This window comes from Channa argus, chromosome 23 (genome assembly GCF_033026475.1).
Source record: "Channa argus isolate prfri chromosome 23, Channa argus male v1.0, whole genome shotgun sequence".
Taxonomy (NCBI): domain Eukaryota; kingdom Metazoa; phylum Chordata; class Actinopteri; order Anabantiformes; family Channidae; genus Channa; species Channa argus.
The window spans coordinates 3348968-3369114 of record NC_090219.1 but is presented as its reverse complement, the minus strand read 5'-3'; the positions used below and the strand labels follow the sequence as shown (position 1 = coordinate 3369114).

General features: G+C 38.4%; 1 protein-coding gene across 3 annotated transcripts in view; it reads left to right on the top strand.

Moving 5' to 3' along the window:
• The window catches only part of vangl1 (VANGL planar cell polarity protein 1), a 46124-nt gene extending 26458 nt beyond the window's left edge, over nt 1-19666 (top strand). For 2 of the 3 annotated variants that reach the window (XM_067493332.1, XM_067493333.1), the window contains 6 exons: nt 5141-5572; nt 6170-6345; nt 12124-12284; nt 15402-15549; nt 15962-16196; nt 16294-19666. In XM_067493332.1, the coding sequence (XP_067349433.1) occupies nt 5141-5572; nt 6170-6345; nt 12124-12284; nt 15402-15549; nt 15962-16196; nt 16294-16554 (1413 nt within the window). In that variant the 3' untranslated portion in view covers nt 16555-19666. The remainder of the gene's footprint in view (nt 1-5140; nt 5573-6169; nt 6346-12123; nt 12285-15401; nt 15550-15961; nt 16197-16293) is intronic. The other variant, XM_067493334.1, reaches the window with a different exon arrangement.
• The last annotated feature ends 481 nt before the right edge of the window (nt 19667-20147 follow it).

The window sequence follows — 20147 nt, the reverse complement described above, 5'->3', positions numbered from 1 at the left end:
GTTCCTTTTGCTTGATGTATGGTTTTCAGTGAAGTTTTAGTTTTTGATCGTAAAGCAAGCCCACACATGCCTACAGCGGTTTAGCTGCTTGCTAAAGCAGTAATAAAAGTGAACTACACCTTGTGACTGCACTTATTGAGCTTTAACAGACCTTGGTATGGAAGCAAATAATCACCGTAATAGATATTGTCCACCCATCTATCCATTACCTCACACATATGAGCAATGTAGAGTCCTCAATTAACTTGACATGTCTCTCTGGACTTAGGTAGGAAACCAGAGTACCCGGGAGTGGTTATACTGTCAGTCACTTCACTCAAGGCCTCTAATAAGTGCACTGATGGTTTAAACATTTACGGCTCCATCAGTAAGATTTTAGCGCCTACAAGGCTTTGATGTCTGCTTTGTGGTTGTTAGGGGTTTGATTGACAGTTTGCTCACCTGCTGCTCTCTCCAGCTATTGGAATTGCGCCAAGTCAGACTTTAGGGGCTTCTGTTTAAATAATAAACAGTAATTATTCACAGACAAGTCTACTGTGCCTGTGGTTAAGAAGTTACACTAATAAGATCCTCAAAGAATGCTGTCATGCAGTACAGACTCTGTATATGTGAGACCATTGCTCCAAGGCACTGACCATAAGCTGCAGCCTTTTGCTTCAAATTGTTTCCAATGGATGACATCATCTATACATAGTCTGTGATTGTGCTGTGTAGATGTAGATTTTCTCTTTCTCTCTGATTTCTATCTTCCCCCTTTCCCCAACCTCCGTTTTTGTACCTTTTCTGTTTCACTGGTATCTGAGAACACACCATATCAGATGTTTCCATTATTCATCTGTTTAGTTTTTGGAATGCCTCAGCTACTCCTAGCACAAAGAATAGCTTGTAAAACGTTGCTTAAATAAATCACAGCAGACATAGAACAAGAGCAGACCTGACATGTATTCAGTGGCAGTACTTAGATTTGTGACGCATTGTGAGCAGATGATTTCACATGTCTATTTGTTTGTGTAATAATCATCTATGCTTCCTGGACTGTGACCGCTCTTACTTTCCCTCCCTCTCTGGATCAATTCCTCTCTTCCCTTTAATTGGCTGTCTTGTTGTTGAACATTTCTGTTGAGCTCTCACCCTCCTGTTCTTTCTCCATCCTTTGTTCTCTCTCCTCTCTGTTTCACCTACTTTAATGTGATGAATGGAACTGGGCCTCCTGCATGGCTGCTGGGTCTGAACCAGATCAGCCTGTGGCGAATGGTTAATCCCATGAGGAAATGTGGGTCACGAATGTCTATTTTTAGACATGTTAGCAGAGGGAAGCCCAGGTATAGTGGTAAAGCTCCAATAACAACAGCATCCTACATATCACTAGCAATAAGTACAGGAAAAAATAAATTAGGTAACAGTAATCTAGAACAAAGACCAACACCAAATCCTCATGTTTAGAAGCTTGACATCGCTAATTTTCTGATATTTATATAAGTAATTCATTTTCAATTTTAAAAAATCCTTTGTGTGTGAGTTCTTTTTTTGGTTTGGAGCTATACCATGTCCTTCACTAGTGTATGATTCAGGGTTATGAAACAAGGGCAATGAGTAATGAGTGTTGATGAGTGTATTACAGCCATGAGGCATAAGAACAGGTGATTCATGTCTCCCCTAGGTGTTCTTGAGGTACACTGTGGTCAGGGAGATTCTCTTCCTTACAGCTAATGTCTATTGATTTCCGCGCTCTCTCTTTTGCGCACACACACTCACACACATTATTTTTTCCTTGCGCACACACACACGCACACACATGCACACACACACACACACAGGTCATGGATGAAGTTTTTTACTGTATTTTTTTTACTGTATTTACAATACATTGAAACATTAGAAGTATATTTTTTCAATTAATAATGAGACAATTAAGCATTTAGAATTATAAATGGATTACTGTTTTAAAAAATACCTCCTGTGTCACTGTCTACCCTCTCTGGTATATTAGTTGCCATCTTTGATGGTTTGTGAATCACCATGCAACTCAAGCTTGTGGCTAGCCTTTTGTCCAGCACTTATCTCTACTAATACAAAAAGAAACTAATGAGGTTTTGCTTACTTTTCTTCTCTGTAGGGGATAATTGATTCCTGTGAGTAAAAGGCCTGTTGCATAAATCTCTGTGGACAGGCTGAGGGCCTCTCAAGTCCGGCTCTCTCATTATTAATTTTGGCTTTAAGTGGCTTTCACTGCTTTGTTCCAGAAACAATCTCCACTCCTATTGACTGGGATGAAACATTAATTATTTATTTTTGTTTGTGTGCATGTTATGTTAGGTTATTAGAGTATTGATGCTGTTTAGGCTCTTTCAACTGTCAAGTTAAATGCATGTACTTGATATACAGAGGAGATCTAGTGTTAATGATTTAAAATATGATTCACACAGATCTTTTCCTTACATTAAAACCTCAGTGGCTGTGGTGGTGGGCACATGTTCACATGTATATACACATGTATGTACCAGTTCTGACTCATTGGGGCTCCCTTACCCCTGAAAATGTAATCTGGTATCTGGCACCAAGATGTCAGCAGTATCATGTAAGTCCTGTTAGTTCTGAGGTTGGGTCTCCTCGAATTGAATTCCCTTAGTGCATCTGGGTGCCATCTCCTCCTCATGACAACAGTGCATGGATGCATGCACCTGGCTGTTTAGAACATGTGAAGAAAACATGATTAATCCGACCAGGCCATCTTCTTCCTCTGCTCCATGGCTCAGTTCTTAAGCTCACTTGCAGGGGTCAGCATGGGCCCTCTGAGCAATGTGCAGCTACATGGCCGCATACACAGCAAGCTGCGATACATGTTGTTCTGACCTCTATTGATCGTAGTCAGCATTATATTTTTCAGCCATTTTTTTACATTAGCTCCTTTGTGGGATTTGATCAAACAGGCTATCCTTCAATCCCACGCCCATTTAACATTGGGGGCTGTTAATTTACCAGTTTTCCTTCATTGGACCTCATTTGTTAGCTACTGAAGGCTCCACACATGGAACACCTACTGTCTGACCCAGCCATCTAGTTATCACAGTTGGACACCTGTCAAAGTTGCTCAGATCCTTACCCTGATAATAACCTCACGAACTAACTGTTCGTGGTCCCTAATACAACTTCAACATGACAGGTAACAATATAATAAAATAAGCATTGTTATTCACTGCACCTGTCTGTTGTTTCAGTGTATTTCATCTGGTATTGTTGCCGTGACAATGGGTTTGTATAAATTTGGTGAGGGGGTTGTGGAGTTCAAATATTAACCATCATTACTAGAATAACTGACTTGTGTGAACAAATAGCATGTAGACTCTAGCACAGATAATTGTCAGGGTGAGTCCCAACAGGAGCAATGTAATCTTTACTTTTTGACCTTTTGAACTCGTAATGCATTCCACTGTATGGTTTACTGCTGCATGAGAAGGCTCTGTTGTGATATTTGGCTCTGTGAGATGAGTATTTACGAACACATTGTCATGTCAAAGGTCAGACAAACCAGGTACTGGTTTTGAATGTTGGATCTTGTTATGTTGCCTTGTGTTTAAAGCTTAGCATTTTGGATTTATAGTAAAATACCTGGACATTTTAAAGGGGGCAAATTAGGTCAAGTTGCTTAATTTTATCTTCTGACATCTCAAATTTGTGATAAATATTCTAATATAATACTACTGGACTTGGTAACATTGGAATCAGGATCTAAAGACACTGACATTGTCCTGATGATGATAATTGACTGAGGTTTTCCCATTTTAGCTCTTCATAAACAGCAGCACAACATGTCTTTGTCTAATTTTCTTTCCAGATATTCTCTTTCTATAGTTTGCTGTAATGAAATGCTGTGTAGTAGTGAAAATAATATTATTAGTATAGGTATTATTAGTTTTTTTGCTAGCTTCAAAGAAAACCTGAGCATACAGCCTGGATCCTTCCATTGTTCTGCTTCATCTCTGCTTTTTAAACCCTGAGGCCAGGGGATATTCTCAGTCCCAGTGCACCTCCTTTTCAGTGTAAAGTAATCGTAATGCATCTCCTCCATGATCCCCTATCTACTAGCATGGGCCTAATGTCACTGAAACTGTCCTTAAAACAGGACTCATCTAAAGTTGTATTGCATTTGGATAAAAGTGTCTTGGGTGTTGTTATTGAATGCTCTTGTAGCTGATGCCAGTTAATTTTTTGTTCATTCTTTGCTGGCAGGGGCAGCTCTGAGCCGCTCACATGGTCATTTTAGCCGCTTGTTATGACTGTCGTGCAAAAAGACTTTATCTTAGTTGTACTAACAGCTCTGCTCTGAACCTGCTGACCTTCATTATCTGCGGATGCAGTCCGAGACAGACACCAGCATATAGCCTAGTTGGCAGCTTACTTTGTTTACTTTTACCACTTCCTTTCTCTTCCTTCCATTATTACTGCTTAAATAAATAACCAACTTTTTTTATTTTTCAGGCAAAAGCAAAAAAAACTAACTTAGTGCAGGTCCACTGGAGGAGCCCCAGCTTGTTCAAATGCAATGCAGTGAGTGCAAATGCAGTACAGAGAGGCCAAATATTGTTAAGATAAAAGAGTGTTTTCTGTTCAATTTTAGTCCCCATGCCATCTCTCACTTTTTTCTCTTGAGCAAGCTGTATTGGGCTCAACCTTATTCGACAGTTGTTATTTTGTTTATTATTACTTAATATTTGTTATTTTAAACCTGCTGAAATCATTCGGAGGATCATATTTACCTTTATTACATCCTTAGTCTATGTTTGTTTCTTGATGCTAACTCCTTTCACTAAAGAGTAGTAACATTACAGATTTAAGAGATATTGGGACATAAAATACAATAGAATACTTGAATGTGCTGATTGTGTACCAGATATATGGCATACTGTACGCATAAAGACTTGTAGTCCACTACATAATCTTATGTAAGTATTTTTAAGCAATATTAAAAAGAAAAATTCTGTAACATAACTTGCCAGTAACAAATATTTCTCTGTAAAGAATGAATACAAACAATGTTGTGACTGTGAAATGTGCATTGGTATTCAAAATTTCTAATTATAACTGTTTGAGATCTATTCATTATTTCATATATTCAATTTCATTATGCTCATATTTACAGGATGACAACTGGGGTGAGACCACCACAGCTGTCACAGGCACATCAGAGCACAGCCTCTCTCAGGAGGACATTGTTCGCATCACCAAGGACTTGGAGGACAGCGTGGGGCTCAACTGCCGCCGTTACTTTACCCTGACCCTTGCTGTGATTCTGGGCCTGCTAGTTTTTCTCACACCACTGGCCTTCCTGGTGCTGCCCCACCTCCTGTGGCCAGAGAAGCTGCAGACCTGTGGCACGGCCTGCGAAGGCCTTTTTATCTCGGTGGCCTTCAAGCTTCTCATACTGCTGTTGGCTATATGGGCACTCTTCTTCAGGCCGCCACGGGCCAGCCTCCCACGGGTGTTTGTATTCCGGGCGCTGCTTGCCGTGTTGGTGCTGCTCTTTGTAATCTCCTATTGGTTGTTCTATGGAGTGAGAATACTTGATTCACAGGTGAGCCATAAACAGATTAAGACAAGGGAATGATGGCTTGAAATATTATAGCCATCACCAAGTATTTCCAATAGCAGTGGGAGACCTCTCATACATTTCAGACACATACATTTTAATGCCCCTAGGAACTCAACAAAACCACAAATAAACAAAACACATATAGTTGGTTTCCACATTGCAACGTCTTTAATGTGTGAGTCATAATTTAAAATCCCTGTTGATCCCTGTCCCCTGATCCCTGCAAGAAAACGCACACACAAAATAGGGTGTCTTAAAGGCCTGCAGCTTCTTGATGTGTATCTAAACATTATAGACTTATTGAATCTCATTTTACATGACTATAATCTCATTTTTTTACCAAGAGATTACCAAGAGGGTGCAAAGCTGTTATCAAAGCAAAAGGTGGCTCTTTGAAAAAAACATTTAGCTTAGTTTACTTGGCTTATTTTCTATCTGCTTCAAGTCAATCAAAGAAAAACTATTTCCTGAGAATGTTTTTCGGAAGTGACGTCTTTAACCTTTCTTGTTCATAGAATAATACTTTAGCCATGTTTAGGTATTACTATTCATGCTACTTACTACATTACCACCCTCCAGGATGAGAACTACCAGGGGATCGTGCAATACGCTGTTTCGCTGGTGGACGCTCTGCTCTTCATCCACTACCTGGCCATTGTCCTTCTGGAACTCCGACAGCTCCAACCTTGCTTCTCTGTGTGCATCACACGCTCCACAGATGGAGAGACAAGGCACTATAACCTGGGACAGCTGAGGTGAGAGTCACATAGGGACTAGTTACAGTTTGTGTCTGTCAGTACTGCTTTAAATTGGCTTGGCAATCTGCAGGCATTCTCAGTGGTTGTCCTGTTGTGTTCAGACTGTGGATCTCTATGATACAGATTAAAAATATACACAGATCATACTTGTTAGTTGGTTTAAGTCAGATTGTGAGATTTGTTTATCCTTGAGTTCCTTTCATTAGTGTTAGTTGACAGGATGAGCTGGTGACTGAAATGGCACTAAGGAGATTTAGCTGAAACCCCTCCAAAATATGGGCAAATATTTGGGCAAATAGTATCAATCCTTGCTGTCATAGCTTTACTTTGTAATTACTTGTAATTAAATACTTTTGTAATCTTATTTAGATCTTACATACAGATATGGCTTTCATTGGTTCACAATGCAGTGAAACAATCCTCTTTCGAAAAAGTCTTAAAGCACTTTTCACGCATAACTGCATGCATTTGGTTTTTAGGATTGATACATAGATACAAAATGTAAAAGATACAATTAATTTCCTGTGTATAATGGATAGTTGTGTCTACTGACACTGAAGAGCTTTTCTCTTGAGCTTTCGAAAATTATTTATCTAAATTTGGTACTGAATGACAAGGTATTCTGGCATCAGCTATGAGAGCATTCAGTAACAGCAACCTGTTATGCAAGGCTTCACAGGTGAGCAGCAGCACATTGAATTGTCTGAGGGATGGGGAGCCCTTGCAGATTTTGAAGGTTCAGGGTGATTTGGGTCATGGGAGCTTGAGTGAGTGAGATGACTGACAACAGACATCTGGACAGATTGTAGTTTGTTGAGATGTTTTTGCAGGTAAGCCATGGATCAGAGTTCAGAAGTGGGGAGGGGTATGGGTAGGACTATATACGTGTAATGCTTTGCAGTGGTAAAAGACAGTTGCCAATAGAGAATACTGCTTTTAATTTAGAAACTAATTTCAGAAAGCAAATCTGGTTTGTTTTTTAGGTGGATTAATGCTACCCTTTTAGCCATATCTGTACATTTGGCTGTTTTTGAAGAGTATAGAATAATCAGCATCATTTTAGGACTTGGGGACATTAATCAATGCTGTAAAAATTGAAAAAAGTTTGATAATTATCCAAGTGACATTGTGTGTGTGTATAGACAAGAAAGACAATGAATAAGAGAAAAATAAGACAAAGGTGGAGGTATATACAAGGCTGATGCAAGCAACCAGGGTATTCATGAGATTGTGGGAAGATAAAAAGGAGGCAAACCAGAGAATGTGTGGTTGAGATGAAGGCAGACAAAAAATGGGATGCCTCAAGTGAGAGAGATGGGAAAGGAAGAAGGAAGTAACTGGTTATGTATTCAGAGATGGGAGGAAGGAATTCATACAAGAGAGACTCAACAAAGTCAAGACAGGGATGGATGTGCCCAGAGAAAAAGAGGTGATCGTTTAGAAAGAGAGACTGAATGTTGAGCCAGGGATAGTAGAAAATGCTGAAACAAAAAGGCATTCAGACCAAGTGGCTGATAGGGAAAGGAAATTGTGCCAGGAGAAAAAAGGAAAGGGTGGGGAAGACTTCAGAAAGGAAACTCCTCAGAAAAGAGAGAAAGAGAGCTGCAGACAAAGGGTGGGGTACATAGGAAAGACCCAGGAGACAGAAGCTGGAGGAGGGAGTGAAGGAGAGAATAGAGAACGAGAGATTAATAGTTAATGGGAGGGTAGTGCTGAAGAATCCTAAAATGTGTGTGTGTGTCTGCTAGCGTCTGTGTTTGTGTGTGTGTGTGTGTTTGTGACCTGCAGTCTCTGTAGAAAAACAGGAAAATCCCATTTTTAGCCAAAAAACTACAGCAGCTTTTTTCCTGCTCCCTGGTGTGAATCCTCAGCTGACAAATTGATAGAAAGACCTTCTTTATTAGGGTGATGAAATATTATCCTTATCTGCTCTTACATTGTAAACCTTTTATTTTTGTGGTTCTTGAGTGTGGTTAAACTAAGCTTACATTCATCTCTATTTTTTAATATACATAGTAAATACCAGTACAAGGAAATGTAGTTTCTCTAAGTGACTAAAGAGAAATAAAATAAGTACATAGGTACTGTTTCCAATGGTACCTGTGACTTTACAAAATAAACAGTTGGATCTTAATGACACACAGAAATTTTTCTGGAGCTACATTATCCAAACACACATTTATTTATTGGAGGTTTATTGGATTGGATTCTGTTGGGGTGCCCAAATTTATGCACCTGTCTAATTTCATTTTAATGCATATTGCGCATTTTCTGTTAATCCAATAAACCTAATTTCACTACTGAAATATTGCTGTGTCCTTCAGTTATTTGATAGATCAAAATTAAATTGCTGATCCAAACACCCAAATATTTATAAATGAAATTATGGACATTTTCCTAAACTTTTGAATACAACTATATTGCATCATATATTATATTACATATAAATATAAGACTAACAACTGTGAGAATATTTAATTAAAAATCAACTCTAAGTGATCCGCTAGAGTGAAGATGTATCACTCAGTTGGAGAATACAAATAGATAACATTTATGGTCCTTTACATAAAAAATGCTGCATAGCAGTACACCTGTTATTAAAAGTTATATTCATACTTTGGCACTGTGCAGCTGGAGACATCCATTTAAGCTTAAGTCACAGCAATAGATGTGATTTAGTTAATATGCCAAAATGTATATGAATCATTCTCTACACATGCAATAGTACGTTCTCTGAAACATTCACTGATCTTCATATTTATTTTCCAAAGGTAGAAACAGGTCAGGCGTCTGCGTGTGTGTGTGTGTAATGATCTTGTGTTAGCCGGCTGCCTTGAGGCTGTGCCATTCATCCCTGTTTGGCCGGCAGCAGGCCTGGCGTCACTGTGTTGTCCGTCTGTGACTGTAAATACACGGCTAATTAGTGCTCCCTGCAGACTGCAGCACAGCATCTGGTCAGCCTGACACACATGCATGGGCACGCACAAACATAGACACACGCGTGTGCTCAAATGGATAATTGTACGATATATATGCAAATGACACATGCACATGTAACTACAAACATGAACACACACACACACACACAAATTGGGTCTTATCGAGGAAAACCCAGACACAAGTGGGTGGTGTGTTTTCTCAGCCAACCTCTCATGGAACTCCTCTGTTCACAGGCGGCGGCTGCTGCTCACATTCCAGGTTGATAGTTGTCTGGCAACTATCCTTTGCCTTATCATAATAAGGTCTCTGCCTGAAGGCTTGTCTCTGTCGGCCTGGCCTTTGATGCCAATCTAAGGGGAAACCCTTTTTGTCCCTTTGTCATATGACGTCATTATTTACAATCAGGAGACTTGACCGTCTCTGACTGGTCAGTTTTGAAAAGCAGCATTAATACAGGCAGTGGTCAACAACCTCTGTCTCCATGGCAACCACTGTGTGCAGTTTAACATTATTTCCTTATCTGAGTTTACATAGCAAACACTTTTCCAATCAAACTGCTTGGCTTGAATGGTTTTGTGTCATGTTTGCTGGGCTTAATAATTGATCGAAGGTAGGAAGTGACAGGAACTCTGACTTAGCATTTACGCAAGTACCTACTAAACAATGGCTCTACTTGAAGGGAATCTGCCTGATTAATGCAAGTGTGTGCTGTCTGTGAGTTAACCAAGCTCCCTGCTGCACCTCTGGCAAAAAACAATCAACATCCTATCTTCTTGTTTTCCTGTAGAGCACCGCCCTGTTGCTGAAATGATCTGAGTTGCTTTACATTTGGCATATTTTAGACATATTGGAGGTTTGTAATTGTACAGTTTATCTGTGATGTGGCCTGTACCTAGGATGCAGTGAATGTTCAGCTTCTAATCGATCACTTCATCATACTTTTCTTAATAATTTTCTTCAAAGATTCTCCTAATGAATTCAAGGCCTCTTCTTTGTATTTTTTCCGTGGAAACTTAAACAAGTGTGGTATTACAACATTTTTAATAACTATTCCTTGTGATTTCTAAATTTGACAGTGTTTCTTTTTAATTAAAATGTGACTTTACCAACTTACCAACATATGGCTCTAGTTTGGGGAGTACATGTATATTAATGCCTGTTAACTCCTGTCTACTTTCTTTATATTCAAATACTTAATTATGCCTATACCATTTTTACCATTTCCGTTTCAGTTTTTATGTTGATATAGATAAGTTCTGTAGAGCAAAATGAACATCTTTCTAAACACATTTTTAGGATCTGTCTTAGTTACTGATGTTACTGTCAAATTTTGTACATGTGACTGTCATATGGCAAAGAAGGACGAATTATTATTTTTTTAATGTAATATTTTTTATGCTGTCTAAATGCAAGAGTGGTTTGTGAATATCTGTGGTAACACAGATGACCTGTTGCTTCAAACAGAAGTAGGAGTTACAAGAGGTCACAAAGAAGCTGACCATGGTTTAATCAGTTGGTAAGAGGTCACAGCATGATCTTTCTTTGGAATGATAGGAAGCTCATGCTACAGGCTGACATGTGCAGTCATTTGTGTAGATTCAATTAGGTCTCCGTGTAAAGAATGACATCTGTGAATGCACACAAACATACACAGAATGAAAAGGGTCCTGTTTTGAACAACAAGGAAGTTGTGTTGTAGGTCAGTTACCATCTGACATTGAGAAACTGAGCTCTTGTCACATCACAACTGAGTTTTGATAGTAGTGACCGCTACTAAATCAGTCTGTGAGTATGTACTCATATGTGAGCAAATGTGTGAGTAAGCATATATGTATGTGAGGCAATAATACTTTTGGTTAAGACCTAAGCCCTATAACATTAACATTTTGAATAATTGCTAATGTATAAAAAATTAAAGAGGAGCTTCAATATTCAAATGTTGGTCTGTCATGAACCTCAGGCCAAACAAAAGTAGTCTGCCGAGGGAAATTATTTGAAATCTACAATACTACTACAAGTAGCACTTGTAGCAGTAAAACTCTTCAGTGCATTGAGTTGAGCTATGGTGTTTTTCTGGCTTATGAGCTTTATTTGTAAGTAGAAGAGTCTTTCTTTAACCTTAAGTGTTCACTTCCAGGAACACAGAGGCAGTATATTATAAAAGAGCCTATAACATCTGAAGACACCCTGCTTGACTACAATTGGTTTAATAGTCTAGTATCATGAAGGGCAAGACCTGACATGCTGGCTGATCCATGGAGTAAAGAATCAGGATTTGGGCTATGGCTGCAGTCAACTCCCATACAACATCACACTGCAGCTCAGTGCACTATAGTATCTGATCTTTTTACTCATGTGTGACATACTGTATAGTACATGGCGTGTTAGATAGTTTACAGTAGGACCTGGATAATACACTAAGTCATTAATTGAAATATTAGTTTCATCTCTTTTTCACATTTCATCATTTTATTTTCAATTGAATGTGTGGGTCTGTTTAATTTTGTCAAAGTCCTGTCTGATTATTTTGTCTATTGTCTGGTATTCAAATTATTTTTAAGAGAAAAATAATGTAATAACATTTTCTCCAAGTGTTATGTGTTGTCAAATTGGTGAAGGTGCTTTCCTAATTTGCTTGTGTTTTCTGAAGTTGAAGTGTGTTATGCTCTCAGGGCCACACTCCTTTTGATGTACTAACTTGTATTTAGTATGGAAAGTAAAACCCATTCTCTTACAATTATTTCTTAGTCTCTGACTTTGACGTAGAACTACCTGAATTTTAACGAAATAAAATGTCCCTAAAATTAATTGAGAAATCTGTCCTCTCCTCTTCAGTATTCAGAGGGCAGCTTTAGCCATCGTAGAGAACTACTACCGTGACTTTCCTATCCATAATCCAGCACTGCTTTCTGCCTCCAAGTCCCGCGCTGCCAAGCACCTGGCTGGCCTTAAGGTGTACAACGTGGATGGTGAGTGCCCAGCAGCCCCCGCTGAGGGTGAGTGGGATGTTGTGTCTTTGTCGGTTCTTTGGTTTCTGTGTTATGGTGTGACAGAAACTCAGGGACTATATTTATCAAGCATCTCAGAGTAAAAAGTTACTTCTAACTGTCCATAATCTGTCATAACGTAGGATGCCAGCTTTTAGGAGTAGAGGGAAAGGCAATTTATCAGCATTACTTGTTAGAAAATCTGTCCTATTTCGAACAAAATGTAGCAGAGCTCTGAAGATGTTTGATGCATATAGGCCTAGAAGTCTGCTATTGCTTTTTAATACTTATCTTCTTGGTGAAAATGAATGCTAAGGGCTTACTACTATTCTATTATAACACAAAAGGCGTTGTACTTTATAAAATGGTGGTGTTCTTATTTTAATAGTTAACCAAATATTTGTTTAATTAGGGAATTTGACATATTTGTTATGTCATTAAATAGTCGAAAATGTTCATTATAATTTCCCAGAGCCTGAACTGGGGATTGAGCATTTGAATAATTTGGAGTGTCAGCTCTATTCTTTATGTATAGAAATTAACTGATGCGGCTGAGTGATGTGGTTTTAGATAAAGCACGCGTATTCAAAATAGTGGTTTTGTTTAACTAACATTTCATGTACTATCATAGAAGAAGAAGAAGAAGAAAAAGATAGAACTGATACGTATTTGCAAAAAAGAAACTTTTTTTTAATTTAACTTTTAGTTCCTCCTTGTGACACTCCATCGTCATTGTTTCAAGTCTCTGCAAGCTGATTTTTCTGGAATGTGCTGTCTGCCCAGAAGGAATAAAATCGATCTGCAAAAACAGCATGACCAGAAAATTGGCTGGAGTAATATAAAGCATGAGTTGTTGATTTGTTGTTAATGAGTTGCAACATGCAAAAATACAAGTGTGGTTATTTGATACATACACCCTCTGGTACCTTTGAAGCAAGTGACATAAGGTGCGAATGACTGCTCAGCTCACCAGCTGATTTTCTCCTCTCCTCATGTCTCTCCCTACACTGATGCTAAACCCTTAAGATGTTCTTAGAACCAAACTGAAATCCTACCTATTGGACCGTAAGTAAATGCAGCTTTTAAATGCAGCACTCTCACGGACTGCTGTGTTCACGGTCTTTACGTTTTTCTTCCCATTAAATTACTGTAAAGCTTAATTAAAGCCTCTTTTTCACACAGAAATATTGTCACTGAATGAATTATACTAACTGCTCACACACTCATTATCACACCATGGATCCACTCCGTCCTCCCCACTCCTCTTCAGTCTTTGCATGCCACAAGCTGATTAAAAAAAGTTCTTCTTAGCCTTCTTACAACATCTGGCAGAATGTAAAACTAAACCCTCTGTTAAATTATTGTTCTCCCCTAAGTGTACTCAAGCTTCACTTAGGTGCACTAACTTGACTCCCTCTTTTTTTTCCTTCTTCATTTCTTCTCCCTCCTCTCAACTGTTAGTAGGAGACGCTGGCAGAGAGGGCTGATAAATCAATTGCTATTACGCTGCTGGTCTTGTCATTTCTCTCTTGTGTCTCATCCTCCTTTATTTTCATTGTGCAGCAGATGCTCAGGGACCTCACCATCTCTCCCTCTGTATCTCATCTGGAACTTTCACTCCCCGCTCAGTTTCTTTCTGCAGCCGCAACAAAATCATAATAAATAAGTCTAACTCAGGGACAGACAATAATCTTTCCTTGATTAAAGAGTGGGAAAGCCCTGAGTGCAAAGTGGCTGCAACACTCAATTACATAGGGGTTCAGGTGATTTTATGATGCCTGACAAGCTATTTGATCTCCATATTGTTTTCTCTTCTCAACATTTGGGAATTGTAAATTTTCACACCAATTAAAAGATGATTTTGCAAAGCAATAGCCCACAATTTGAAGTATTTAAAATAAAATGAAATACAAAACACGCTTTATTTTCTGTTATCTAAATAAAAACATAACTAAATAAAAATATTTAGTTTTAAATAAATTTATTGTTTTTCATTTTTATAACTTTCATTATCGCACAGTAAAAGCACACATTCAAAGGAAGTAAATGTACATTTAGTCTTCGTGTGTGTAGTAAACGATTTAAATTGTAACTTTTTCGAATATTTTCTACAAGGTTACATTTTTTTGTAGTCTCAAACAGATTATAAAGAAATCCTGTTTCTGTTTTAACTATTTAATTTGCTTTACTCATACATTTTACTTTTATTTGTTATGGTATGCACCTATAAACGGTCTGCTAAGAAGCTGGCAATCTGCTGATCTCATGGCTCCAATGTTGTTCATAGCAGAGTAATGACTGAAACTACAGCAGGAGATTCAGATAAGACAAAACAACTTATTTTTCAATTGTCACAAAATGGTTTCCAAATAATACTAGTAGCTAATATTGATGTTTTCTAGTCATTTTTTCTTTTACTATATAGAATTATTGAGTGTTCTTAATTCACTTATTTTGTGCTTAATTTTATTCAGGCAAATCTTCCACAAACAAAGTGGTTAAAAAAGCAGGACTATAGAGAATTCTGTCTATTCGTGATACTCAACATGTTCCACCTATAAATCCTAAGAGAAGGGTGTGCTAAAATCTCACTGCTCTCCATCCATCAGTTATTCAGTTCTTGTGCGATCCCTGCTCCATATTAATAATTCACCAGCTCTGCCTTCTTTTAACCTGCATTAACATCAGCCAGAGTTCATCAGCAGCATCCAATTCTCATTCCAAAAATGTAAACTTTTGAAGTTGCCTGAGAGGCTTATTTAATTGGAGGCCCCTTGCCTTCTGCAGGCACGGGTGGCAGAGTAATGGGAATGTTTGAATATCAGTAGTGTTATGTGGGTGAGCAGAACATTTTGATTGCAGGGATATAGATTTTCAAATGATCATAGTGTGCAGAACAATTCAAAATTATGACTTTGTGTCCCTTCAGTTCCTTGGATTTTTCGATTGCTGGTGATAAAAGGAAATAGACCTTTGTGCCTAATTAGCCATCATCTCTATTTTAAAAAAGTGGCTTTATCCCTCACCCTGCACTGTGTCATCACCAAACATTTCTTTTTTCTTTTATCATCGGCTGTAAGTTGATAACAGACAAAAAATTCCTGTCTTATCTATTTGTCATGACAGGTCCAGGGAACAATGCAGCAGCAGGACTTGCCCACTCCCAGTCCAGAGCCTTGATTGCAGCCGCTGCCAGGCGCAGAGATTCCAGCCACAACGAGCTGTACTACGAAGAAGCTGAGCATGACAGGCGCGTTCGCAAACGCAGAGCACGGTGAGTCAAACAACAATTCTAAAAACATAGATGGAATCTAAAAGTGACCACATTTCAAGCCTGGGGCCTAGGCACCAACAGATCTTTCTTCATCTGTGGCCAGTTGGAGCCTGATTATTTTTCTGCATGGGTTTTTGAATTATGGGACTGTGTATTCATAATACACAAATAAGTACGGCTAGATTCTAACATTGGGTATAACAATGTTAAGCAGAAGATAGAAGTAGATAGAAATCAAACGCAGAAAGAAGGCAGATACGGAAGTAAGCAAAAATTAACTTTACATTTTTTTTTTAATGGTTTTTTAGCCCTTGTAATATGGAAGTACAAGGGTCACTTGCATTATTACATTCTTTTATTCCCTTCAGTGATTGGTTTTAGTTCATAGAGATGGCATTTAATTTTTTCCTAGACTGGTGGTGGCAGTAGAGGAGGCATTCACACACATTAAGCGCATGCAGGAGGAAGAGCAGAAGAAAGCTCCAGGTGATGTGATGGACCCCCGAGAGGCAGCGCAGGCCATCTTTCCTTCCATGGCTCGGGCCCTGCAGAAGTACCTGAGAACCACCAGGCAGCAGCACTGCCACAGCATGGAGAGCATCCAGCAGCATCTGGCCTTCTGCATCACCAACAACATGACGCCAAAGGTCAGATCTTTGACTCTAGTAACTGATGGTCACATAGATGCTTGTTGTTGTCCTAAGGTGTGTCAAAATTATATTTCTTAATCTTTGTCTTTCAAAGGCATTCCTGGAGAGCTACCTGACCCCGGGCCCCACCATGCAGTACAGCCGGGACCACTGGTTGGCCCGTCAGTGGACCCTGATCAGCGAAGCATCGGTCACCAGTGGCCTGAAAGATGGCACTGTCTTCCTGCTTAAGTGTGTAGACTTCAGCCTGGTGGTGACGACCAAGAAGATCCCCTACATCCAGATGTCAGAAGAATACATTGACCCAAAGTCACACAAGTTTGTTCTGCGGCTACAGTCTGAAACCTCTGTGTAAACCTTCCATTTTTTTTTTTTTAACTCGTAAAAGTTTTATTTTGGGTTTGCTGTTTTTATTTTTACTTTTCTGGAATTTTCATACATTATATCTGTGTGTGTGTGTGTGTGTGTGTGTGGGTGTATATGTGTACTTGAATATGTATATGTATACGTGTATCTGTATATACATATATATACACACACACACACGCACACAACACATGTTTAAATATCTTAATATTTTTATGTTTAATTGGAATGAAAAGAAGAATCATTGCAGAACTATGCTCACAGGAGTTTGGACACCTCAGACATGAACTTGTGTGCACATACAGTGTATGTGTAAGTTTATGCATGTGTGGATTTGTGTCAACACAGGCATCTGTTCTTTATCATTTTGAGGTGCTGGAACCAAACAAGATGGGAACATTTGGGGTTTCTGACGTCCCTACTGAGACTTCATTGTCTTAGTCACCCCTTATATATGGAAACAGACAAGCCACCAACAACTATGATGGTTTAACTCAGATTTGAATATTTGAAAGCTGATGTTGGAAAGGCGTGAGACATATCTCTCCCATGCTGCCATCGTGCCCACCACATAAAGTATTCAGACGATTTGGACGTCAACAGAGAAGTAAATGGATTTCTTTTCCTCGAGAACCAAATTTAATGCATTTAAGAAAAATAATAACTTCAACCATTTTGCATTAAATGCAAATTTATGTATGTTTGAATAAAAGAAAACCAACCTAAAAAGGCTGGAATATATAATATTATCATGGTCAACAAGAATGTCAGAATGTGTCTTCAACTCGTCACTATATAGGACATCTGCAGAGCTCTGGACAAACCCTTTTCTTGACAGTTCATCTCCAACATGTCAACCCCATGGCAAACAACGTTAGCAGCCAAAAATGGGACGCCTTAAATTGTTTTAGTGCACAATTCTTTCCAGGTGCAATGGAGCAAACTCGGAAATATTTCCACTCCAGTTGGGAACAACACACGCGCGTGCTATGGGATGGGATGAACTCTAAATGAACCAGATCATAAGAGATGGATACGTGCCCAGCAACATTTGCCCCTGCCCCGTCACTTCACTGACCTTCTCAGGGCTTTCATGTCTGCCATATCTGGTTGACATGATGGAAGGCGGCAAGGAGGAACAACGGAACCATGATGTTGAAAATAAAACATACTACTGATTACTTCAGGCCAGAATTATGTAAATGGTAAAGTTAGTACAAAACAAATTTCCACAGCAGTAATAGTGCAACAACAGAATGATGTTACATTCATCACTCTTCTTCTCTCGGTTTACTATTTTTACCAGACCCTTCTTCTTTGCTATGCTCTTGACCGATGTTAGGCTGCCAGCAACAAACGTAAACATTTTTTGGTGTTTTTCACATTAAAATCTACCTATAAAAGTAAGGTTACTTGGTTAGGTTATTTGTTTTTATTTGATATTATTTATACTCAATTATATCATATGCAGAAATTTATATTTTTTGGCATCGTGACAGACTGGAAGGCATTTAATGTAAAAAATTTTAGAGGAAGTGTTGAGTCTTGTTTATGGAAGTCTAACATCGTTTGAGGAAAACATCAAAGTGGACAACTGATATGATTCCTGTTGCACTTGCACACAGCTGTGGAAATGGACTATACTGAATTTATTAAGACAACAGCACAAAGGATTCTCCCTTCCATTAATGTAATGGTTAATATTTATGAATTTATGGCATTTGAAATATGATTTCACCTGACACAAAAAAGGGTTTGCTTGTATTACAAGAATACATTATATGTATACTGACTGGCCACTTCGCTGTACAATCAATCGTCCATTAAATCAAGAGGTGGTTCTAAAGTTTTGGCAACCCTATTAAAAATGACTGAGGGGGCTAAATCATTAACTATTATTATGATGCTATCACCACAAGTCTACCACCCACTATGATCTCAATAATAAACATATAGCAGAATTATCACCTTTCTCACAGTTTGAACTCAAAAACTGAGGAAATTATAACATTTGAAAAGTAGAATTCATGGCAGACGTGCTGTATTGGATTACAGTTGATAGTACAGGTCTACCAAGTGAAGTGGCAAGTTAGTGTGTGATAATAAATCCGCAGTGTGCATATCACAAGTGAGAGTTGCAGCAGGGTGGAACCTCCTTCCCAACTGGATCATCTGGTTTGCCTTTACTGCCCTGTCTCACCTCTAGTGTCTGACAAACATGCTCACAGTGAATCCCTCGAGGTCACCCACTTTACTGGAAGACTCAGAAGGGAATTTTCTTGTTATTCTTTTCTCCTAATGAATCTGCTTACACTGTACAGCCAGAAAAATTACGTGAAGCTAATAGCACTAATATAACACTATAAGGTTTTGCCAGATTTGACTACTTTTTCTCTTTTATGATTCATCCAGTAAATACAAAGTGTTAAAAAAGAGAGAATCACATTGAGCTGGTGTAGAACTCACTCAAAAAGTTAAAATGTCATACCAACAATATCCTCTGTGGCTATGAGCATGGTTGTCACCTACTGCCCCCTGGCTGATAAAACTAATACTGTCACTTTGTTTTCCTGAGGGGAGCAGTAACATGTTTTGACATAATATAATAAAGAATAAAGACACAGAAATCATACTTCCTCTGTAAACTTGTATCTGTTAAAAAACATGTTACTGTTTCATGCATTAGGCACAAACAGCAGATATCTTTTTTAAACATCTGCCACTGGTCATATTTTGTACCTACTGACAAACTTTGTATGATCCCAATGTGACTGTGCCTCATGTTTTTACACTGTATCTATTTATGTAAACAAGCATGTGTGTTTGTATGTTTGTATGTCATTCCAGTTCACACAACTGACCTTCCTCCCTTCTCCTCTTCATCACCAACATCTGTCATGCTGTTGCCAGGTTACAGTCCTTTTGTCACGGTTAGGTTTTTGTTTGACAGCTTTATGATGATGCTGTGACATTGCAATGTAAGTCATGTTTCACTTTGACAGCATTAGCATTTGTAAAAAAAAATACAAATAAACATTTTTATTAAGATTTTGTTAAACTGCTTGTACTGTGCAATAAATAAGCTGTCAGTTGTATTATAATGGCACTGTTTCTAAGCACACATGTCACATACGGGTTTAAATTCAGATGTCTAATTTTTTATTTTTGGTGTTTAGGGGGATTGTGCCTCTTCTCTCCTACTTTCTGTTTTACAATTACCAGAATGCCTCAACAACCCTCAGTTAAGCTGGAGGATTCTTTCATCACCTTTCAGTGTAAGTTTAAGTTGATAGGAATTAGTATAAGCAGTAGTTACTGAAATCTCATTATGCTTTATGGCTGCATTGCATTCTTTTTTATTGAGGCTTTTGTCAGTAAACACATTAATTACGCCTTATATTTTTAGATAAATTGGACAAATAGATAGAAAAATAGATCCTAAACTATACTTGCATTATGCAAGTATGCATTGAAAGAGCATTCATTTTTCAATAAAGGTGAAACTTCAGGGATGATATATATATATTTATTATAAAGAGCTTTTATCCCTAAAATATGTCTTTGTTTGGTCTGAAAATTTCA